The 25,122-nt window shown below is 49.1% G+C and overlaps 1 protein-coding gene across 3 annotated transcripts in view; it reads right to left on the bottom strand.

Annotated features, from left to right (window-relative positions):
• Positions 1-24,761, bottom strand: part of SHC3 (SHC adaptor protein 3) — a 116,431-nt gene extending 91,670 nt beyond the window's left edge. For all 3 annotated transcript variants that reach the window (XM_087822527.1, XM_087822529.1, XM_087822528.1), the window contains exon 1: positions 24,300-24,761. In XM_087822527.1, the coding sequence (XP_087678653.1) occupies positions 24,300-24,761 (462 nt within the window). The remainder of the gene's footprint in view (positions 1-24,299) is intronic.
• Positions 24,762-25,122: the final 361 nt, after the last annotated feature.

Raw genomic sequence — 25,122 nt, 5'->3', positions numbered from 1 at the left:
CAGAGGGACCCTCTGAAACCCAAGTTTGTGATATTAAAATAAAATCATCCCAATCAAGTTTCTGAAGGTTTTCTCCAGGAAACGGAAGAACTTGGGCAAACAGCGCTTTTCATACAGGTGATAACCCAAGAACACGGAATGAAATCTGCTTTCTGAATGATGAATGTTAGAAGCAAAACATCTAGGGGTGGAGACAGAGCTCTGGTAGCAGCAGTGGGAATGTCGCTGACAGAATAAACTGAGCAAGCTTGTTCTAGAGCTCAAAGAAATAATGGGGGTGTGTAGGCAAGAAATCAGCCATCAGAAAAGAGCTGCAGCTTACAAAGGCCCTGAAAAAAAACTCGGCCCATCCAGAGCAGGAAGAAATAAAGGAGCAATGCTGCTCCTTCCGTGCATGAGAAAGGAGTGATGGCCCCCGCAGTGCTGAGACTAAAGCCTTTGTTCCGTGGGGAGAGTCTTGATAAAGACTTTCCCTGCAACTGTGGGTCGGAGCCAGCTGCAAAGGAGAGGAAAGGGCTGGAAGCCCGAAAACCAGAGGCGGAGGATTAGTCACAGCTGCCTCACCCTCCACAGGCCCCACGCTCTTCCCTCGCCCCGGAGAGCCCCGAGCTGCCCTCAGAGGTCAAGGGTACCTTAAGCCATGGGGTAGCATGGCCAGGAGTGGCCTGTGGGTGACACCAGGGCTGTCCTTAGGGCCCTGGCAGCCGGCCCGTGCTCCCACCAGGAGTCCCCAGGGAGAAGGGTCTGGGGAAGGGAGACACACTGTTGCAGAAGCCAGAACTGCAGAAGGTCCCCAGGGGATCCGGCGGGTCAGGGACGGAGAGGCCCGAGCCCAGGAACAGCCGGGAGAGTTGCCTGGTGTTCAGGCCTCGCAGGCAGCAGAGGCAGGAAGCCAGAGAAGGCCTGAGCTCTCCCCGAAACCCAAACTAACTCGGGCCTCAGAATGAGTCACTCTCCGCTGCTGGGACCTCCGGGGCCCAGGAAGCCCCTGCTGGTTATTTAGTGTGTCGCTGTGCTTTGTAAACTGCTAAACAGTGCTCGGGTCCATCCTCACTCTTCAGAAAAGAGCGGCCCCACTGTGCCTCAGGCCCCCAACAACCCGGGGCTGCCTGAGCTGTGCCCCCTTTCTGGGGCCTTGGGGACCCTGGGGTGTTCACAGCCCTAGTGTTTGTCTTCAGGACCATGGCCAGATGAGAGTTTTCATGTTGAGGATCCATCCTAAAGGATTTTATTTGAAGAAAGAGAGGGTATAGCTTGGAATTCCACAAACCTGAGAAACGGTAGGTAAATCATAATAAAATACATGTGCAAATGCTAAAAAGGCAGGGCAATATTAGCTCTCGTTTAAGACAATGATCATCTGGACAAATTTCTTCTTTTCCCTTACGTTTCCTCTGCCGGATCCAAGCACATTCGCGCTTGCGTGTGTATCAGGTAGGTAAAGGACAGGCCTGGCCCTGGGCCACAGGGAGCGTGCTGAGGGGCTGCTGAGAGTCCTTTTGTTATCAGCGCAATAAGAGTAAGTGCATTACTCTCATCATAGAAGTATCATTTTTTAAAATGCGTATCACTACACAGAAAATAACCCAGCTACACATATAAAAAGTCTCAAAACAATTCTTTTGCTCCCAAAACTTCACTTCTGGATCACACAGGCCTGGGTCATAATTATCGCGACTGAAAAAGACTCATGACAAAGGTGCTCTGTCAACTGCTATTTGTAACAACAAAGAAACTAACCAGACACCCCCCAGGGGACAGTGCTCAGCGTGGTCAGCCACCAAACACACTGTGTCACCGGTGCTCATTCATGAAGACTGCATAATTGCTGGGGAAAGGAATGTAAGGTTGTCCGTGAAAAGCCAAGCTATAGATACAGAATGATTACAGCCAAGTCTTCCCAAGATGGAAGGAACTGTCCCAACACGCTAGTTGTAAGCGCGAACGCTTGCTGGGCATGCGCCCTGGCCTGGCACGGAGACGGCCAGCTGGGGTGGCCATGCGGGCGGGAGTCCCAGAGTGGCCCACTCAGCAGCTCCGGGCAGCTCCGTGCTACAAGGTGGCAGCGCTCTCCCGGGAGCCCGGCCCACCCTGCTGCGCGGGGTGCGTGGGGCTGCCCCTCCGTCCTTTCCTGACCGGCGGCCTTCGTCCAGGGATCCCTGCTGGGGCTGGTCCACTGACATGCTCGCTTCTACGTCCCACTGTGACTAGGGATTCGTTCTTCTGCCACCTGTAGGGGTTTGAGGGGCAGGGAGGCTGCTGTGTGCACACAGACAGAACCTTTATTAGTTTTTAAGCAAAAATGATTTTTTTTCCTCGACCATAATATAAATGTATTTCCTTCTTACTTTCCTTGGCTTAGTTAGCCCTACTTGCATGTTGGGTGGATGCCCACTGTCAGGGAAAGGATATGTTCTTGCCAGCCTGTGTGTCCAATGAACGGAGTGCGAGCTCCCGCACCCTGGGAGCGCGGGGTGTTCGAGCTTAGCCCAGGCTCACACCGGGAAGACCCCGCCTCGGGCAGGCACTTCCTGAGACAGAGGGAGCTTCCCACGTAACCCTCAAAACATTACCAAAGCAGGGAACACATACACTTTGGAAAACACGCAAAGTATAGTTTTAGGCTTTTCAGGATGAGTTGATGTTGTATTTAAAAATCCAATGAGTATGTATTTAAAAAAATGGTAACCACCCCCCGTCATTCCACCACACAAAGATAGCCCTGGAAGCAGCTGATCAAAGTCAAGAGTAAGGGTCTGATCTGTTGTGGTCTCGGTTCAAATCCCGACTCCTCCCATGACACAGTAAGCTTAGCTTTCCCCCTCTCCAAGGCGCTGGCTCTCCAAGTGTGGCCTCTGACCAGAAACAGCACCAGACCCCACACCGATGGAACTGGAAACTCTGGGGCAGGGGCCGGGCGTGGGGCTTAACGAGCTCTCCAAGGTGCTTCTAGTTGGAGAACCTCATTCTGGCTTCGTCCTGGCTCCTCTACAGGAAAAGTGACTACAGTGATTGGCTCAGCGTCATCCAGGCCACTCCTAGAGATGGGCACACTTTCGGAAATGTGTGGAAGGAGCAAGTGGACACCGGGAAACTGACCATACCAAACACCAACAGCGCAAAGGTACAAAGAGCTGGGAAGAGTTAAAGAAAGTGTAAGAGACATGGGAGATGGATCCAGACATTTCAACACCCCCGGGGTATAGTGCAGACGTAAGAATATAGGGAAGAGGTAACAGAGAAACTTTCCCAGAACCGAAGACCCAAGTCCTCCTTCACGATGTCCCGCCAAGTGCCAAACAAGATCAAAAGGACGAATGAACATTGGCTGGGGGTGGTGAACACACACGGTGCGGTGTAGAGCTGTGCCCCTGAAACTTGTAGAATTTTGTTAACCAGTGTCACCCCAACAAATTCAATAAAAAGACCAAAAAAACCCCAAAAATGAATGAACAGAAAGACTCTCATGTCTTGGTGTAATGTCAGAACAACAGTAATAAAGAGAAAATTCTAGAAGCTTTGGCATATTCAATTACTTAAGAAAGAATTAGACACAGCAATGTGAGTGTACTTAATGCCGCTGAACTGTGTGCACTTAAAGTAGTTAAAATGGTACATGTTATGTTGTGTGCATTTAAAGGCAATTTAAAATGCATGCATGCTACCTGGGAAAGGTGGCACAGGAGCGCTCGGCTTCCACGCAGGGGAAACCTGTCCGAGGAAGTGCCCCTGCCCCGAGTAACGACACTCCAGGCCTTGTGAGAGCTGAGCCCTGTCCCGTGGACCTTCGCCTGTCTGCACAACCCCTTTTTCACTGATTTATCACGTCACGATGCTGGGCACAGAGAATGTAAGAAAGTCATGTTGCTAAAATTCAAAATAGAGGAAATGTCAACCTTTAAGGCTCTCTGTCATTGTCATCCGCTTCCTCCCTGTCAACTCCCCAACAGCCCGGCTGGCCTGCAGAAGGCTGCGGGTGCCCTGTGGGCATCCGATCTCAGCAGGGCCTCCAGCACCGGTCTCCACGTTTGGTCCAAGAAGAATCTGCAGAGCTGCGTCTTCCTTCCTCCCCACGTCCCAGTGCCTCGCGTGTAACGGGTACTAAACAACTGTTTGTAGCGTGTATTCGCACGGGCTAAGGGCACTGACGGTGCTTTCCACACCCTCCAGCACCGGGGCCGGGAAGTTTGTAACACGGCCGCTGATAACGCTGGAATCTTGTGAATCATAATTTTTCATTAACTTTTATTTCACTTACTAGCACCGATTTGCACTGGCTTGTGATGTGTAATGTGCTTGAACACCCTCTGACTGTGACCCTGAAATTATGCTGGAACTTGGATATCTCGCTGTTAAACAGGCTCCCCCCTTAGCTATGTTAGACCGAGTGAGTGCGTCCAGCCTGTGAAAGGAGAGTGAAGAAAAGGGCTGATCCCAGTAAAGGAAGGCAGGTACAAAGTGCAGTATTGTTACAGCAAATACATATGCAATTATACAAAATAAGTTTTTAAAATTCAAGAAAGAGAAAATTGGGCAATAACTTTCAACACTTCTCTCAGTTTACCAGGTGCCAGTTCTGCCCCGTCTAGAACAGTAACCCAGAGGGGATCCAGGCGAGGTTCAGCTGGCGCCGCAGGTGCAGATCGGCCAGCTGCGTTCTGCAGGTGGAATCCGGCCTCGAGTTTCCCGGCGGCTGATGATCGCTTTGAGACGGCCGCATGTCCTACGGGACAGCTACCTCACTCTAGGCCTGAACGCCAACTGCCCCGTCACCAAGCAGAGTAGACCGACCTACACGGTCAACATTCATTTAGTGGCTCTGTGCCGAGCACTCACATGTAACAGTGCACAAGGAAAACCACTGACTTCAGATTTCACTCCTCGCCTCCTGTTCTTGTAAAATCACGAAAGACGCCTGTCACTTTCCCTGGCTGGCAAATGGCAAAGCCCTACTGGGCTCGCACGCCTGTCTGCCTCCTGCCTGATGCTGGACAAGAGCAGGCTCCGCACTCACATGGCCCCAGGTCACAGGCCTACGTCATGGTTGGCCACCTGTTTGCCGGTCGCCCAGTCGAGGGACCTCTCTGAGTCTCTGCTCACCCCCCACCCCCGTAGAATGGGATTCCTGTGAGGAATATGGAGAGGTGTGGATTTTACACTAGTGGCATCACGCTGAATAATTAATGCAGGGAACAGGCATTGTTCATCCACAACACATTCCCGCTTCTCATAAAACTGTGCCTCCCTCTGCCAGCTCTGCAGGATATGATTTCTTTTTATTTTCTTATAAGACTATGTATGGCCCCTCCACACCCTGCCCTAAGGCCTTCCACGCTGTGCTCCTGACACTCAGAACACGTTCCTCCCTGGTCACCTGCACAGGTGCCGCTTCCATTCAGACCTCGGGTCCTCTCTGCAGTCAAGTCCCACTTGCTTCCAGTTCGTTTTGTTCAACATGCTGATTTTTGTAATTATTTTTTATTGAGATATAATTCACATACCATAAAAATTCACCCTTTTGAAGTGTATAAGTCAGTCCTTTTTAGTGCATTCACAATATTGCACAACCATCACCACAATTTAATTCCAGAATATCTGCATCATCTCCAAAATAAACCTGGATAAGAGCCCATTAGCAGTCACTACCGGTTTTCTCCCCAACCCCAGCTACATTCTGTCCCTACAGAGTTGCCAATTCTGGACATTCTATAAAAATGGAAGCATGCTGAACATGCCCTTTTGTGGCTTCTTTCACCCAGCATAAGGTTTTCTAAGAGTCATCCATGTTGTAGCATGTGTCGGTATTTCACTCCTTTTTCACAGCTGAATATTATTCCCTTTTGTAGATATGCCACATTCTGTTTATCCATTCAGCAGTTGATGGACATTTGAGTTGTTTCTACTTTGGAGTTTTTATGAAGAATGTTGCCGTGAACACTCATGTACAAGTTTTTGTCTGGACTATATTTTCAGCTCTCGTGGGTTTAGTGCTAGGAGTGGAATTGCTGGGTCTTGTGCTAACTCCATGTTTAACATTTTGAGGAACTTCCTTCCAGACAGTTTCCAAAGCAGTTGCAGCATTTTATATTCCCAGCAGCATGTATGAGATCCGATTCCTCTACATCCTCACAAACGACACCTGTTATTGTCTGTCTTTTTTGCTTTATCTATCCTGATGGGTGTGAGGCAATATCTCGTTGCGCTTTGGGTTTGCATTTCCCTAATGACTAAAGATGTGAGCATCTCTTCACGTTATTACTGGCAGTCTGTATGTCTTTTTTGGAGAAATGTCCATTCAAATCCTTGTCTCATTTCTGAGTTATCTTTCTCTGGATTATTGAGTTGTAATAGTTCTATATATACTCTAGATGCCAGTCCCTTATCAGATATATGACTTGCAAATATTTTCTCCCATTATGTGGTTGTCTTTTCACTTTCTTGATAGTGTCCTTTAAAGCACAAAGGTTTTCATTTTGATGAAGTTCAATGTATCTATTTTTTCTTTTGTTGCCTGTGCTTCGGGTATCATATCTAAGAAACCACTGCCTAATCCGCGGTCACAAAGACCCGCCCCCATGTGATTCAATCAGTTCTGTTTTGGCTCCTGCAGTTAGGCCTTTAATCCATTTTTACTTCATTTTGCTGTGATGTGAGGAGTCCAAGTTCATCCGTTAGCCTGTGGATATTCAGTTGTCCCAGCACCATATGGTGAAAACACAATTCTTCACTGAAAGGTCTTGGGACTCTTGTCAAAAATCCATTGAATATAAATGGGTTTATTTCTGGTCTCTCTGTTCTATTCCATGGTCTATACCCTCAAAGAAAGAAATTCCAAACTTAAAGGTTTAAAGAGTTTATTTGAGCCAAGAGTTGAGAGTCAGACCCAGGAGCAAAATCTGAAAGGATTGAGAAAATGCTCTGGAGAAAATGGTGGTTTTGTAGCTCATCTTACATATTAGAACAAAGGAGGAAGCGTAAGGAGGGTCGCAGGCAAGCCACTGGTGGTAGATTAAGGAGGCAGGACAAAGTAAAGTGGGGAATCTTTAGGATTGAATAAAAAGTTGAATGGCGAAATACATGCTTCTTTTATGTTGGTGGGCGCAGGGTAGTTAACACTTAACATACGTGGTTTACAGAGGCGCGTGGATAATGGGGAACAAGGAAGAACGCTGAGGTCATTCCCTCCCAGGAGCAGGGTGTGATCTCCCGAGGTCCAGAAAAGGCATCATTCTGACATTTTCAGTATGTCATCCTAGACTCACAAAACCAACGGGCAGGGCTTCTTCTTAAGGCCAAGATTAGTCTATCCTATAGAGCTAGGGCATGACCGCCCACCATGACCTGCTCAGTTAGGGACTTTTATTATCAGGACCTCTCGTGTGGGTACTTGTTCCTGAGCTAGTCAGGTCTTCCAGGCAGCCCCCTTCCATCCACAATAGGTCTATACACTTAGGCCAGCTGTCTTGAAAGTGGAAAGTGTGAGTCCTCTAATTTTGTTCCTCTTTATCAAGATGGTCTTGGCTATTCTGGGCATGGTTGCGTTTTTAAATTATGTGACTAGTTTATTGGATTATTCAGTTCTGACCTCCTCACCAAAATGTAAGCTCCAGAAGGGCAAAGCCCACATCTGTTCTTTAATCCCCAACTGTATCCTCAGCACCTGTACAGGACCTGACATGGAGTATACATTCAGTGCAGTTTATTGAATAAATGAATGAATAACTGAATACTCCATTTTTTTATAATAGTAAATATTGGAAACAGCCTACATATTTAAAATATACAATTATAATACATTAATGGGACAGAATATTATATAACCATTAAAAACCGTGTCTTTCAAAAATATTTAATGATTTGGAGAATCACTGAGCCTGATCTCAATTTTGGATACATGAAAATAAGGAATAAAAAATATCATGGAAATTTTAATTAAAGTTATCATGGAAGATTGTGATTACAAGTGATTTTAATTATCTTCTTTATGCTTTTCTCTATATTCTACATTTTCTGCAATTAGTATGTGTTGCTTTCATAAAAGAAAACTGATCATTATGAACTGAAAGGATCCGTATTAAGTGTGCACAGAACTCTGGGTTGGCAATAATAGTTGATGATTCTCTTTCTAGAATTTTGTTAGTAGAGACAATCTCTAGTGACCTGAGTAGTTTCAGATTCTACCATGGGAGGTGGCCACATGTGATGAATTGTTCTTGGGGAAATCAGGGTTCAAGATGTGGGGTGTGAAATACACTATTAACAAGCTCCTATCTGAGCCTCACCTCTGACTTGGTGAATTGTCACTCAGCCTATGGGAACCCAAGGCTAAGGACGGGCTCTGAACTCCAGCTCTTTCATCCAAACCCCAGGGGTGACCTGAGCACCTGAAAGCGCCTCTACCCAGCTATCAGAGTTAGAAAGTCATCAACTTATAAAATGTGTGGCAACTGTAAATTCAAGCAAAATTCTTCTCCATAACTTTTAGGTTTGAAAAGTCCTTTAATATTGCTAAAGTTGGCTGTGGCCCAACATCTCAGCAAGTCTACCACAAAGGTTTGTGTTCAAGAGCACCTTCCACAGTCTTCAAGTCAGCCACACCCAGTCTCCACCACGTATACATAGTCCATGTAATTCTGTCTGGAATTGCTATTAAATAATTTGAGGTTCCAAAATGACTTGATTTAGTGACGCTAAAGTTAACATTTGTTATGAGTGTTTATATAAATTTGAGAAAAAGAAAACTCTAGATGCCATCCATTAATTTGCCATATTTTTAGTATTTTTTCACTTAAAAGGCCATGGATATAAACTAATCAATGGTTGCAGAGGTCAGAATAGTGGATCCCTTTGGGAGGGTGCTGACTGGTTGGAGCATGAGGGAGCCTAGTGTGGCCTGAGAAAGTGCTTTAGATCTCAGTCGAGTGCCTGCTTGGGTGTGATGTGTGTGTGCGTGCTCACTGCATTGCACACTTAAGGTGGTATGGTCTACTGTGTACCCAATAAAAAGAATAAAAGAGTATTGCTTTATTTTTAATGCTAATCTTTTTCTGAAAATAATATACATTCATTGTACAAAAATTTGGAAAATAAAAACATCAAAAAATTGAAATCATTTATAACAAACCCCCCAGGGAAGCAAGCATCCTGGTGAGTGCCGTTTGAAGTCCCGTAACATCTCAGTGTCCCCTCCCTGGCTATAAGGCATCCCTGGCAAACCCTTCAGCATGCCCGAGAGCTCTTGACCCTGACACCGGAAGCCGTGGCCACATGGGCACCATGCACCCCCATCAGGGTCTGTTTCCAACATCCATGCTTCTCCCTCGCTAAAGGCCTCAAACCCAGGTGCTGGTAATTACCTTGTCATTCACCCTCCACGACAGGCCCACGCTGTCCTGCTGCGCCCCAAACCCATGCCCGCCTTAGTGGCGCCAAGGATGGCGCTGCACCAGCACTCGCAGGAGTCATGATAGAGTCGGGGTCACGGTCTGGTGCTGTGATGGGACTCATTCTTTAATAAAACGAATGAATAATCAGCCTCTTTGACTGAAGGTGGAGGTTGGCCCTGACTCATGGGACACTGGAGAGGTGAGCCCCGGGTTCAACAAGAGGGCAGCAGGTGGCACAAAGCACGAACCTTCAGTAAGGATCTGCCGCTGGCCAGCTGCTGTGCCAACTGCCCTACGAATGTCCATTCACTTCGCTCCTGATGACTCTATAAAGAGTGCTGTAGTCACCCCATTCTAGACAGGGGACATGACACCCAGGCGCACCTCCTCACAGCAGGCATCAGCCGGGGGAAGTGGAAGCTTAAGAGTTACAGCGACTTACCCGCATGTCCAGAGGACCTGGGGCATCTGTCATGAAGAGTGAAGCCAGAAATGCGCTTTCAGTGCAGTGGGCACAAGGGGTGCAAGGCGGGGGTGCTGCGGGGCTTGTGGGAATAAATGGGTTGGGTACTAAAAGAGACGACTCTCCCCCTTTCAGTTTCCTACTTCCTTTGTCAGATTTTGTTCAACTGCCACACGGGGAAGGGATTGGCCGTCTGGTACATCCGAGCCCTCTGCAGGTTTCCTCAGCTAGCGCGCAATTCTCTTAACCTTTCATCTCACAGGCGACACTGTGTTAAGACAAACGCCGTGTAGGCTTTCATCAAAAGAGCCGGGACACCTTGACAAGTGCTCGCCAGTGGCAGGTGTCATCTGCCTCATTTACCACGAGGAAGCTGAGTCAGAGAGGAAGCAGGAGTGGAGATCAGTTCCAAGCAAAGCGCTGTGCTTCGTTTCATCTGAAAATCACAGCCATGCACTCGGCCACATCTGCTACTCAAGCCAAAGAGAACGAGGGAAGAAATGTTCCAAAAACACATGTTGGTGTTATAGCCGAACATGCTCCGGCTAACATGCGAACGGCGCCAAGCCGACCTGCCCTTACTCTAGTGTCACGACGTGCACTCTTGTCCTCACTCTGACACCAGGCTAGCTGCTTGGTCTTAGGAAATGCATTCTCTCCCCTCGAGCACTGGCTTTCTTCACCCTCCCAAAAAATAAACAAACAAGTTGTTGGACAAGATGGAGCTAAGCCGACCTCTCTGTGCAGCTGAACCCCTGGCAGGCTTAGTGTCAACAGCAAAGTCCCCAGTCCAGCTGCCGCTTGCTCTGCAGACTCACTGGGCTTGGGGCCCCGGTCTCAGCGTCGCGCCTCCACTGATTGATCCAGGCTGTATCCGGGTGCTTGGCTTTGCCCTCCACTCAGTGCTGCAGCCCTGTGCCCGGGCCTGCCTCGCTCTCCTAACTCTCAGGCAGCAGCCACCAGCCATGGTCCAGACTGGAGCGGCTGAGAGCAGGGCCAGGCCGCCTCAGCCCTGTCGTGGCCACAGGATCTGTTGAGATGGTGTCTGTTTTATTCCTGCTGGTGGGGATTTGTATCTTCTCTCCTTTTATCTTTGTCAGTCTTGCTGGGTTCCTCCATCATACTGATTTTTCCAAAGAATTTCATTTTTGTTTCACTGATTTTTTTCCTGTTGATTTTCTGGGTTTCATGTCATTGATTTCTGCTTTTATCTTTGTTATTTCTCTCCTTCTGCCTGCTTTGGGTTGGTTTTGTTCTTTTTTAGTATCTTGAGATAAACATTTAGATTACTGGTTGGAGAACTTTTCTCTTTCCCAGAATAAGCATTTGGGGCTACAAATTTCCCTCTCAGCACGGTTCTAGCTGCATCCCACACACAGGGTGGGGCACAAGTAAGTTTACAGTTGTTCGTATGAAAATAATACAATAATTAATAAATAATAATACGAGAATAAACTCTGTATTTCTCATACTCACAACTGTAAACCTACTTTTGCCCCACCCAGTACGTTGGTATGTTGTAGTCTCTTTTCATTCAATTATATGTATTTTTTTAATTCATCTGAAATGTCTCCTTTGTCCCATGCAATATTTATAGGTACTCTGCTTAATTTCCAGCTGTTTGGAGATTTTTCTGTTGTCTTTCCTTATTGATTTCTAATTTGAATACACTGTGGTCAGAGAACACACTCTGTACAATTTCACTTACAGTTGATCCTCGAACACAAGGATTAGAGGCACCCCCCCCAAGCATTTGAAAATCTGCATATACCTTTTCACTCCCCCAAAACTTAATAACCTACTGTTGAACAAAAAGCCTTATCCATAACATACAGTAAATTACACATATTTTGAATGTTGTATGTATTATATATTCTATTCCTGTAACAAAGTAAGCTTGAGAAAATGAAATGTTATTAAGAGAATCATAAGGAAGAAGGAATACATTTACAGTATTTATTTAAAAATCACATATAAGTGGACCCACTTAGCTCAAACTTGTGTTGTTCAAAAGTTAACTATATTTTAAATTTGGTTAGATTTGTTTTATGGCTCAAGATATGGTCTATCTTGGTGGGAGTTCTATGGGCACTTGATAAGAATGTGTATTCTGCTTTGGCTTCAGGGGGCACTATGTATGTCTACTAGATCTTGTTGGTTGATTATGTTCTCAGTTCTGTATATTCTTGCTGATTATCTGCATGATATCTTATTTTGTAGAGTGGCCTATTGACATTTCTAACTATAATTGTGGCTCTGTATAAGCATTTCTGTACTTGTTTCTGTTACAAAGAATAGGTTCATACTACACACACACTGCTTCATGCTCTTCTAACCCAATAATGCCTAAAATCTATTCCAGTCAATCATATTAAGACTCTAATTCACCATTTTTAATGGCTGCATATTACTGCGTGGTACGAATGGACCAGAACTTATTCCACAGTTCTATTGTGGAACATTAACTATGTCTGATGGGTTATAATTCCACTGGCCTTCTCAATTTCAATTCTGAGTTTTGATGACAGAGGCTGATGGTTGGAAACTCACAGTAGTTGAGTGGCCATGAGGCCACGGGTGGTGGAGGTGATTCTAAAGATCATCAGCAACATTGCCTTGTAGCTCATAATGAACAAGCCATAAAGGAAGCCTTACCATCCCTTTTTGGGAAAAAGAGCAACTGTACTTTAGACAAAGACGAATTCATCTTTCAGGAGTGTAGGCATATGAACTAAGGCCCAAATTATTCTTAGGACAGGACAAAACTCTAAAAGTGGAATATACACACCCCAAGCCAGAACTCCAATTCCACCACATCCTTTACATGGCAGCCTCTTCATTGCAATTTACAAACTAGGGTACAAACAGAGAAGAGAACCCAGGAGACGGTGAGATCAAGGCTGTTGACAGAGGAAGACGTGCTTAGCTTGGGGAGGAGAGGCCTGAAGGAAACACACCTCAGCTCCTCAAGGGCTGTCACCTGGTGAGGAAGGAGCTCACTCCTGCAAACGGCAGCCAGATGGTGTGGTGTCATCAAGTACGATACAGCACAGGCCAGCATGGGGCTGGTTCCTCCACTAAACAGGACCTTCCTGCTCTAAGAGGCTACAGCTCATGTTACTGACCCACAGCAGCTGACAGCGCTTCCCTCTGACCGGGGCTGGCTGGCGGCAGACTGTCTTTCCTGGCCCCTGGCTAAGGCTGTGCCCATGCCCACCCCCAAAGCCATTCTCGCTCTGATTCTCCTGCCTTGGGCATTCTTTCTCCATCTGCCCAGACCTGGACATTCTTTCAGGACCCAGAAAACACCCCGCCCCCTGGGAAGCCTTCCCCCATAGCTCCAGCCCGCCACGGTCTCTCACCCAGGCACTAGCGCCTCAATGAACATGATTTTTTTTCTTTTCAAAAGAAGCAACTTCTCCTGCTCAACTGGATTGCAAGTTCCTTTTGGAAAATCGCCCTACATCTCCTTCACAATCTACAGCACCTTCCAGAGGACAGGCAGGCCCTGAGCCCTCAGAGAACATTTGCTACCCTCAGAGAGTATCCCCCATTCTGTTTCTCCGGCCACACGCTTTCATTACGGGGGGGGGGGGGGGGGGGGGGTAGTGTTCAGGAGCTTAGCTTTCTGTTTGGAAACGTCCTGGTGAAATCTGGCTCTACAATATTTTAACATAATAATGTTCACTCATGGCTCTTATTAAAGTTGACTCTCTTACTGAAACCCTCCTGTAATTAGTTTTAAAGAGAAAGGGCATCAAAAAGCAGAGCTCATGGGTCTGCTAATGACGCTGCCGATCTGTGGAACAGCCATAGACTTCGGGCTGTGTTAGGGCTGCCAGTCACAGGAACGACCATTATCAAGGAGCTCTTAAATAAGGAATTCAAAAGGTGCCCCTTTGGAGTTAGGTTCTTAATGACCAGCACTATACAAACAGGCCCACGGGTCACCCTGCTGACCAGTGTCCTATGGCCACCTTTATCCCTGTAGCTTTACAACTTAAGTGCTTGTCACAGGGCCTTTCCCCAGGGAAGTCTTGGGGAGGATGGCCGACCACCTTTCCCACAGTGCATGGCTTATATAACACATGGGATCCCCTCTAAAGGATCCCTTCCTTGAAAAGAGGGACCACTGAACTCATCTTGGGTTCTCAGGGGCCCCAGTGCTGGGCATCCTGTAGGTTCCCACTTAGTGTGAATTGGATCAATGAAAAGAAAGACGAATCCACAGAGCCGTGGAGACCTTTCGGAGTGACCACCAACTCTGCCCTCAGGAGAGAGACAAGAGGGAACAGCTCCTGGTCTTGAGAGCTGACAGGTTTGTATTCTGGGTGAAGACAGGTGGACAGGGGGCCAGAGAGGGAGACTGGAGCCAGGGCCAGAGGGGCAACTGCCTTGGGGGAAAACAAGCTGTTTCATCAGTGGAGTATTAGGGGTTGAGGGGCAAGAAATAAAGTACAAACCTGAAAGGCTGTATCTCAAAATGAAGAGTTTGGATTGAATTCCAAAAGGAAAGCAAGCAACAGAGAGCTTTTTGATTAGAAAGATGAGATGCATTTTACAAAGATAAATGACTCACCCCATTAACAGAAAAAAACGGTGAAAAATATATATTTATCTCACTAGATGCTGAAAAACCCTTGAAAAAAATTCAACAACCATTCCAGATTTTTTTTTTTTTTTTGGAAAACTAGGGTTGTAGGAAATTTTTCTTAACTTGTGAAAGTGTACATCACAGTAAATGTCCTCCTCAATGGCTGAGGACAGGCGGCCTCACTCTGTAGCCAGATGTGAAGAAGTGACCTTCACAATAGAATTATCATTGCACTCCAGGTCCTGCCAAAGCCAGAAGAAAAGGATTCGTATTTGCTAAAACTTACTGTACACATAGGCAAAAATGTTTGCCCAGGAAGAAAGATGCATGTAGAAGATTACTCATTATTTATTAACTATGAGAAACTGGAAACCTGTCTAACAAGAGAAAACTGTTTGGATAACTTAGAACATCCATATACTGGAATATTAAGCATGTGCCAAAAGGCATGCAGCTGAATTATAGGTACTGATTTAAAAGCTCTCCAAGGCATACCAAGTGAAAAGAGCAAGTCACAGAGCAGTACATGTAGAACGTTTGCTTTGTGTAACAGAAAGGAGAAAAAAGATAAAACAGACAAAACAAAAGTGTGTGTGTGCATCTGGAATATAAATAGCAAACAGCTGAGGACTCTCTCTGCAGGGAAGGAAATTAGACACATGGGGGGGGCGTTGAGGGGAAACTTTGAGACATTTCAGTGAAGCTGTATAATACTTTTTTATCGAATTTAAAAAGAAGAGTCCTTCCTAAAGCAATCACCCGAAGACCAGTTAGTCTACTGTGGTAACCGCAGCTAGAAACTATGAAGGTATGAATGGGAAGGCAAGGCAAGGAAGCCCAGAAAGACGGGAAGCCCTGAGGGGGGGGAAAGAGAGGAGACCGAGCAGGGGAGCGCGGTCAGGGAAGGCAGGCCCTCTCAGGACAGCTCCGCACCCCAGATTTGGGACGGGGTGGACGGCGACGCCGTGGACTAAGGAGCAGGGTACAGGTGGGGAGGTCGTGAATTCACTGAGACATGCCCCGCTGAAGGGCCCGTGGAACAGCGGGTGGGTGTGCTGCACTGACAGTAAGAGATACAGACCTGGGCTCAGGGCAAGCCACTGGCCTGCGGCCCAGGACACTGGTCCAAGCCACCGTCATCCCTCCTAATTGCCTCTATTTTCATTCCTGCTTTTCCAATCTGTTCTCCACTCAGAAGATGGAATAATCTTTCAGAAAATCTCCAGTGGCTTCCCACTGCATTTGCCTGGCACTGGCCTCCCTCTTAGGACCTCCCCACCATCAGCCCCCCTCGAACTCAATTCCCTTCAGCCAGCCACACTGGATAGTCTCAGTTTCTACCTCCCCTCCGGAAACTGACCCCAAACACACATGCGAGCTGACACATTTGTACATCTGCTCCCCCCATCTTCCTGGGTAACTTCCACTCGTCACTTGGGGTTCCATTTCAGCATCTCCCTGACTTCTGCATCCCATAACCAATGTGTTCCCAGTTTTTTCTCTCCTCTGTCTCTCCCACTGACACCAAAAGAGCAGGAAGCACTCCTGTTTAATTCACCTGTATCTCCATCTCCTGGCACAGGGCTACTCAATAAATTCAATTGACACTAATTGTAATAATTGATTAGCATATTAACAGAGGAATAAATTAATGAGCAGAGGAACTGAGAGCTAAGACTGTTCACAAACAATCTAGAACCAGAAGTGAGAAGAAAAGAGGGCCGCAGAAAACCAACAAGGGAGACTCTCCACACAGGTGCCTCCTAAGGAAGAGTCTCTACAAATAAGATATATACAATTAAAAGGTAATAAATACTTAAAACTCAGCACTTCCTAGTCACTGTGTATCACTCACACTCCCGAGTGAAGGCTCCGCAAAGCTGAGTGACCGACTGGATGTCCCCCGAGGAAGCAGAGGGCAGCAGTTATTTACACAGCACTACAGATCCCGACGGTCTGTCCGGAGAGCCAGGTGCCACTCGTCTGCCAGCACCACCCAGCCCTGGGGTCTTAACCAAGCTGGTAAACAGACAGGAGTGAGAGTGGGGGCCGCGGGACAGGAGCTGCGGCGGCACTGGGACACTGGAGCCCTCCCTCTGGCCATCATTTGATGAATCTTATTTTCTCCTCCCACGAGGGTAAACAAGACTCTCTACAAACAAGGTTAATATCATCCTGGGGTTGCTACTTCCAGTGGAAAGACCACAGCTCAGTTCTTCAGACAGCGCAGCCACCACGGCGTCCCAAAACACAATCCTTTAAAGCAGTGTCTCCAGCCAGGAAGAGGGGGCTTGAAACGGCGAGGTGGGCAGAAGGAGCCAGAGGCGACCGAGGCTGCCGCCACCTGTGAGGACCAGTGGTCCTGGAGGGGCCCCAGCTTCCGGCGGCCTGGCGGACACCGACAGCAGATAGAAGCTTCTCAGAATGTGGGCTCGGGACAAGCTCAAGTGCTCGACGGCAGCTCCTCTGGCCCGGGCCCAGACCCACTGCCTCCCGACCTCAGATCGTCCACTCAAAGTCTGGCTTCCTGCGAGGGGCCCAGCTGGCTACTTCCATTTTCTTGTAATATTTACTTGCCCTTTCCTCTCTAATTTGCTCAAGTTTAAAAAATAGAAGCACACATCAAAATGCTTCTTTAAAAATCCATGAAAGCAAATCTGGAATTGAGAAAACTGCATCTATAAATTATTATTTACAAATTAGAAAAAAAAATTGTGGCTGTTCCCTTTCCGTGGTAACACACCATCTAGAAACATCTGTTTTCCCTCCTTGGGGCCTCTGTCCCTGGTTGAGATTCTGTATCATAGACACATACAGTGGTACATTTCCCACAGTGACTCGCTCCGACCTTGGTGATAATGTCGTGTGTGACACCCACATTCCTGGGGCTCAGGGGCCTCCACTCACAAACCCTCACCACCAGCTGGAAAGACCTGCTTCTCAGCTCTCCTTGCGAACAGGGGTCATAGTTCATCTGTCTCATGCTCTAGGGCCCTAGTTCAATGTCCGCCCAAAGTAAACCCTAAACAAATGTTTGAGAAATTTTTAAATATGTCTCTATTGGGTGCCCACAGGAGCCATGGGGGAACCTGAGACTCTTCCAGGCCAATTATTTCTTAACTTCTTACCCCTTGTCTCCATTCTGCCTGGGATTCTGAATCTCCCTAAGTGTTTGGGGTCAACTAGTGGTCACTCTAGATGAGACTTCGAAAGTTTGTGAATATACCTGTGATGGTTCATTTCATGTGTCAACTCGGCTGGGCCACAAGGTGCCCAGCTATTTGACTAAACACGATTCTGTGTGTTTCTGTGAAGATGTTTCGGATGAATTAAATCAATAGGCTGAGCAAAGCAGATTACCCTCCCCAGTGTAGGTGGGCCTTATCCAATCAGTTGAAGGCCTGAGAACAATAAGGTTGACCCTCCCCCAAGTAAGAGAATTCTTCCTGCCTAATGGTCTTCCAGCTGGGATATCAGCTTTTTCCTGCCTTCAGACTCAAACTGAAATAGTGGCTCTTCCTGGGTCTTGAGCCTGCAAACTCACCCTGTAGACTCTGAGGCTGACCGGCTTCCACAACCATGTGAGCCAATCCCCTCTATCAAATCTCTTCACTAATGCACTAATGTTAAAGACAACTTGGGAGAACAGCCGCTCTGAAAGGATGGTCTCGTTGCTAGAGGAGGCCCTGCCTGGATGGGGAGGTGGGGTGGCCCAGTGGAGACTGAGCAGGGAGGCTCTGTCCCCCATCACCTCAGGCTGTCATCAGAGTCTCCAGGAGTCCAGTGTCACCACCTCAGAAGGAGCAACCACAGAGGTTGCCCCTCTCCCTCACAGCAGTGCTGGGGATGCTGGGGACCACCGAGCTGACTGCAGGGATGGTCAAGCTCGTGACACTGCCATATTTGGAAGCGCTATTAAGCCCAATCTGCAACCTATTCATCAAAAGCTTGAGCTCTGTCAGGGCACGGGAGCAGGAGGCCCCACTGAGCCCCGCACAATTTGGGGAGGCAGGGGTGCAGGCAGGGGTGGCGATGGCCACAAGTTGGCACCTTTTGAAGCTGGGTGCTGGGTGCCTGTGGGCTCGTTAGACCATTCTCGCTAATTTTATGTTGGTATGTTTTGCATGTTGTATGTGTTTGAAAAACTTCCATAATGAATGTTTACATTCCATAAAGGGAGGTTTACTGAAGAGGCAGGTGCTTGACAGTGCAAGTGTGCAGGGATGCAAAGCAGAGAAGGTGGACAGTGAGCGTCTGCGGTTAGGGTCAGGGGAGGGGTCCCCTGCATGGGTCCCACCCTCCCCGGGCTGTTCCTCTCACCATCCCCACCTTAGAGAAGGAATTCAGTGTTGGGGGTAAATGCCTGTTCAACACATGCCCTCCCCCCAGGACACTTTGGGGCAGGCTCCTCTCCTGCTGAGAGCTGTGGGGACAGACTGAGCAGCAGTTCTCTGCTGACACCTGGTCAAGGGCCGGTTATTCAACAGGACAAGAGCCGTGTGCTGATTTTCACAGGTGTTTTGAACAGAAAGCTTCTGTTTGGGCAAGTGGCATCAGCAATGTTTAAAATTTGCAAAGCAAACAGCAACAGCATTAAAGACATCATCCATAGTTCCAACTGCCAATCAGCGTGAATGGACTTTGATAAAATGAAGTTTGAATGAAATCATTGCTTCTTTTTGTGCCCATTCAGTAGCGGGAAGTAGGCAAGGCTCCTTCCAGGGGCATTCACTTTAGGAAAACACCACATTTGGACGACACTCCACGGTGGCTCCAAATCCAAGGTGAGCAGCATTACCACAGTGAGGGCTGGACATTTTTCTCAGAAAGCTTTGGCTTTCAGGATTTCTGATATTCCAATATTGCCAAGGGCATGGGGACCCAATGGTAAGCTGAGGCCCTGCTGCACCCCTCAGCTCCCCCCTCTTTCAGCTTCTAGGTTTCTCTACATTTTCCTGCAAGAGCTTGGAATCGTGGTTAGAAACCCCGGACACCGCTGGGAGGTGGTGGCCTGGCCAGACAAGCTGTGCAGCAAGGCCAGGCTGGGCCCGGACTCCCAGGGCCGGAGGCTCCGCAGAGGCGCTCAGCTCCCTCCAGGTGCCCGCGCACGTGAGGTGCGAGAAAATGCCAGCAAGGGTGCCCCAGAGGTGTCTCCGGGAGCCCGGGGCCCTCCTCTCAGGGACCATGGAGTTCGGGGCAGGGATGTTTGAGCTCAAAGAAAGCAGCCGCTGGTCCTCTCCCTCCAGGTACCTGCCACCCAGGTTCCCAGCACCAGGGCTTTGCTTCAGTGACGTTCATTGCGCCTTGCTCAGCCATGTGGCACATGCTCACCGACAACACGGTGGGAGGGAGGGGCAGGAAGTGGCTCTGCAGGACTGACGTTCACCAGCAGCTTCTCTTTCAGCATTACTTTCTCTTAAGCATGAATGTAAGAGAAATGGATGATGTAATAAGGCGTTACTGCAAACACGGCATTTACGGGTTTCTAACAGAAAGAAAATAGCCACAGATCAGTCATCACAAGTTGTCTCCCTTTGTGCGTGTGGTGTGTACCTGTGGTGTGTACGTGTGGTCTGTACGTGTGGTGTATAGTGTGGTGTGTGTGGCAGGGGTAATGTGGGGAGGGCATAAGTTTGTAGGGGGCGTGGGGGGTGTGTATGGTGGTGTTGTGGGTATGTGATGTGTGTATGTTTGTGTAGTGTGTGTGTGCTGCGTTTATGGTGTGGTGTGTGTGTGTATGTGCATGGTGTGTGGTGCGTATGGTGTGTGTGTTGTGGATCTGTGATGTGTGTATGGTGTGGTGCGTGGCATGTGTGGTTGTATTGTGTGGTGTGTCTGTGTAGTGTGTATGGCGTGATGTGTGTATGTTTGTGTGGTGTGTTTGTATTGTGTGGTATGTGTGTGCTGTGTGTACAGTGTGGTGCGTGTTCGATTTTTCCAGATCAAATTAATAATTCTGTCTATTAATCTCAAAAGAATGTCAAACTATTTTTCAAACCATTTGGACAATATTTACTTGTAAGCCATACATATTATGAGAGTTTTCAATAATTTTAAGAAAAAAGTCAATTCTTAAAGTTCCCCTTTAAATCAAGGAATAATTTTTTAATCTAGAATTAAAACAAATTTTAACCAATCCTGCCATGCTACTATGTAAGGTTGTCTTTGAGACAACTTTGCTGATGACTGTTTAGTGTGGCGTCTGCTCGGTTACCCAAGGAACGTGCTGCCAAGAAAAAGAATATTTAAGGTATGTTCACAGACATTGAGGCAAGTGTCTGTAAAAACACAAAGGGAGGATACATTTTAGAGTAAGTACAGTTCATAAAGACCATCTACAAAAAGCAACAGAACATTTACAAATAAATGAATAATTTATACCACCCTAAATAGCATCAGATTCACAAATGGAAAAAACCCACACAAAATAATTTTTAAAGAGTTCTTGTGCAAACAAGGCCATCGCTGCAAAGGGAGACCCCCGGCGCACCAGGAACTAGTTCAGCAGCTGACTGCTCAGCCCGCCTGGGACAGCCCGCAGCTCAGGCGGCAGCAAGCGCGGCGCACCCCGGGCCTGCGGGAGCCGCGCCAGGGTCTCCGGCCCGCGGGACCGACTTCCCACGACTGACCACGCACAGTGTGCACCGGCCGGCCCTGCTCTCCACTCGGGCCTCCGCCTTCCTGCCCTGGCACGCAGCTCAGTCCTAAGCCTGCTCACTTATTCTGTTTTGCATCTGTGGTGTGATGTGATGTAAGGAGGAGCTCTTCTTTTGGGGACCCCCAGAACTGACCGCTCACCCACATGCAGCTCACAGTGTTGCCTCGCATCAGGCAAGGTCAAGGCTGAACCTCAAGGTCATGCCCGTCTTCAGATAGCTTTTTACCTCTGCCGGTGGCCATCCTTAAGACCTGACCCCCAGCTACTCGTGTCTCTCTCTCCTTCCTAAGCTGCTTGCTCTGTGGACCTGTGAGTGTGCATGTGACGTGTGGGTGGTGCACCTGAATATTGCCTTTGAAACCTGCTGAAGACCAGCAGCAGCCCTGTGGGCACTTGGGGTCCTAGCCAACTCGGATTCTTGGGCAACAGAATTTGAAGGTGGGCAGCAGAGTGATCAATACTTTGCATTTCTATCAGCCTCTCAGGTCCAAATTAAAAATAATTCCAAAATGGAATTGTAATGAAACTATTCATGTTCTTTGTTGCTGGATTTTCCTTTTCTGTCAAGAACATAGTTTCTTGTTCTTTCCCTTTCATGTCACCAAAAAAAAAGCCCTTGTCAGGTGTGGTGGGGGGTGGGGTGGGTACAAAGGTGTTGCCGTGAGGCCCCAAACACCAGTACGAACCTGGAGCTGTGTGTATCCAACCTTCCTCGTTTGCATAACCAGATATGTCACCAGCCACAGCACCGTGCTCGGAGCTCTGGATTCTGCTGCTCAGGAACTTCGTCCATTTTAAACTTTTCTCTCTCTCGTTAATTAAAATTACAACCTGCTGCTCAAACAGCCTGATGTTGCTAGATGATCACAACCCACCAGGCTGCTGTGTTTTGCAGTTTCCACTTTCACATAATTGAACTAAGTTGAAACATTTTTGAATAATAAATCTGTGTTTAATATCCTAAAACTGTCTGTAGGCAGGTGTTTCTATGAGGAGCGAAATCTATACTTACACAGCACTTGAATTTTCCAGGAAACTGAAAACCGTTTGGGGGTTTTCCTCAATTTAGAAATAAATCTGAGTCAGAAAGAAGAGGAGAAGAAGCTCTTCCCAAACCCCAGCCCTTCAGGTTTTACACCTGAGGTACAGCGGAGTTGAAAGACGGCCCCTTTCTACCTACCAGAGATCTTTAAAAGCAAGGACACCAATAAAACCACTCACAAACCAGCAAAGGGGCTAAATTAAGGCTTTTTTTTTCAGTTTTGTGATTTTTTCAAGAAAGCGTGTTCGTGGTTTCAGACTCAGCATGGGCAATGTGGAAATGCACACCAGGAGGGCCTCGGGGTCACGCGGACCAACCGCGCGCACGAGAAGCCATCCTTGAGAGTCTGCGCTTGGCCCTGTGGTTTCAAACCTCTCCAGGGCAACCCGAGCCTAAGCACACATGACTCCACTGCTCCCCGCTGAGGATGCACCAGTGACGACACAGCGTCCTGTCCAGCCATGCGATGCACCCCAGGTCATGCAACCCTTTAGCTGAGGCACCGCAAGGCCGACCCAGCTCTCCGCCTATTTAAGTAGCTGCTGCTGGGGTGTCACAACCTACAGCAACAGAAGGGGTGCAGGGCGGACTTGGTTTAGTGGCTCACCATTACTCAGCCACAGCTGACCTTGAGAACCGGATGTCTGCCTTCATTCTTCACACAGCAAGAGCAAAGCACTTAAGTCAAGTTGAATGATTTTTGAAAGGAAAACTTTAAAGGCAAAAGTTTGAGAATTTCCCCTCCATTTGAAAACTACCTTCCTTGTTCAACACGACAGGTATAGAAAGCTTCGCCAAGGTCAAGGTAGCAATCATGCTAGCACGCTGGAAGCGATACACTCTGGTATCGCTGCTTAAACTCAGTTGTCGGGAGTTTGGTTTGGTTTTGGCTCCTGGTTATACATTTTAAAGAAGGAATGCAAGAAGAATATTCATTTTCTTTTATAAGAAATTCAATCAGATGTGCATCTTTTATGCTAATCTCCATCCCTTTTGTAAAATATATTAATCAATTTTCAGAGCTAAGATGAAGATAAATTAAAAAGCCGCCTTTGAGGTCCCATTTTTAACACTGATGATCACATTACTTTGTCAGTGCTTTTTGGGTAAAGATAACCCACAAAGTTAACTGTTTTTTTTAATATTTTGATTCCAAAATTACCAAGCTACAGCATTCTACCTGAGGATGTGATTTGCTGAATTTTTAACTGGATCTGCAGCCAGTATGTACAGACCAGGTGTCTGTCCTGCACGTTCCTCCATGGTCAACACTCTGGAGATAGATCTTTGTCTCCTTTCTTTTTAAATAAGACACATGCCATGGGGTGACCACACTGAAACAAAGCGCCCCTGAGGGCCCCTGGTCTGGCGGAGATCCACCAGGCCCCGCCAGCTGCCTCGGCTCCTGGTCCCTGAAGGCAGGGCAGAGGAGCGGGGCAGCCAGCACGTCGGTCCTGGGTATTTGTTAATTAAATTTCACAACATACTGGCATACGGGAGTGATTTTACAGACCACATCGGGCATAGTTTTATAATTCTTTGTGTTGGGGACAAAAGTCTTCCCAGACTGTGACTCCAGGTGCTGCAGTACAGGCCCCTTCATCTGGTTAACTGGGGGGGGGGGGGGGGGCAGTCCCAAATTCTCCTTCTGCTGCAAACCGAAACCTTCAGGTATCATGAGAGGCAGCCAGCAGAGAGGACCTTGCTGGGTGAGAAAGTACAGCCTGTCTTATGTAAAGCAAAGCAGCATTTGGCCTGCGCAACCAGGAGCTGGAAATCTTGCTGTGGGGGAACGAAGCACCCACCCCGCCGCCGGGGCAAAGCCCGCGTGAGCGGCGGCACCACCCGCCTTCCCCTCCAGGGCTGCCCGGTGCCCGCAGCGCGTTCAGTGCCCCGGGCAGGGGGCGAGCAGCTCCCGGGCGCGGGGGCCGAGCCAGAGGCGCGCCGCCGGACGCACGGCAGGGCGCGGTGGCGAAGGTGGCGCAGGCACGCGGGGACTGGGGCCCGGAGGCCCGGACGGAGCGAGGTCACCGGCTTTAACCCTCGCAACGGATTCGCGACGGGCGCGCGGTGCCCGGCCCCCGCTGCCAGGAGGAGCGCGCCCCTGGCCCCAGGGCGCCCCCAGCTTCCCCGCCGGGGCCCACGCCCGCACCCACCTTGACGACGTAGGTGACTCCGGCCCCCAGCACCTGGTCGCCCGCGGGGGGCGCGCGGGGCGGCTCGTCGCGGGGCCGGCCCCTCCCGGCGGCGCGCATGGCCGGGGCGCGGGGCGCGGGGGGCGCGGGGGGCGCGCTGCCGTCCGGGGCGGCCAGGCTGGGCGCGCTGCAGCTGCCCGCCAGCCGCGCGCCCGCCCGCCCCCGGGCCGCCGACAGGCCGCGGAGGCCCGAGCTGGAGAGTTTCAGGTGGGACACCTTGTGGAGCAGGTGGCCCAGGCTGCCGGGGCCATCGTCGGGCGCCCTGCGCAGCGCGTCTCCGGGCAGCAGGTAGGGGGCCGCCGCGGGGGCCGCGCGCGCCGCCGAGACCTTGCCGCCGCCGCTCGCCGACAGGTTGTGCAGAAGGTCATCGACCGATGTCACCGAGTCATTCCTGAAGCGGTTGTACTTGGTGCGTGGAAGCATGCCCCTCCGTGGGCTCGCCGCATTCGCCCGGGCGCTGCAGGTGCGGGCGCGGGCGCGGGGAGCCGCGCATAGCAGGCGAGCGCCGTCCCCGGGCCGGCTCGGCGCCCGGACGGCGCGGGGTCGGGGCGCGGGCGGGGGCCCGCCTCCCGCCGCTAACGCCCGGGGCCGCCGCGGCCGCGCCGCCCCGACCCGGGCCCCGGCTGCTGCGGGCGCCTCGCTCGCTCCGCCAAAGTCATAGTTTCCTGCGGTGCGCGCCCCGCGGCGGCTCGGCCCCGGCTCGCGGCGGCTGCGTGACTCACTCGGGAGGGGACCCTCCGCAACAAAGGCTGGGGAGCGCCCGAGCCGCCTCCTGCGGGGAGCG

This window comes from Miniopterus natalensis, chromosome 12 (genome assembly GCF_054644295.1).
Source record: "Miniopterus natalensis isolate mMinNat1 chromosome 12, mMinNat1.hap1, whole genome shotgun sequence".
Taxonomy (NCBI): Eukaryota; Metazoa; Chordata; class Mammalia; order Chiroptera; family Miniopteridae; genus Miniopterus; species Miniopterus natalensis.
The sequence above is the reverse complement of the archived record's forward strand: the minus strand, read 5'-3'. Positions and strand labels throughout refer to the sequence as shown.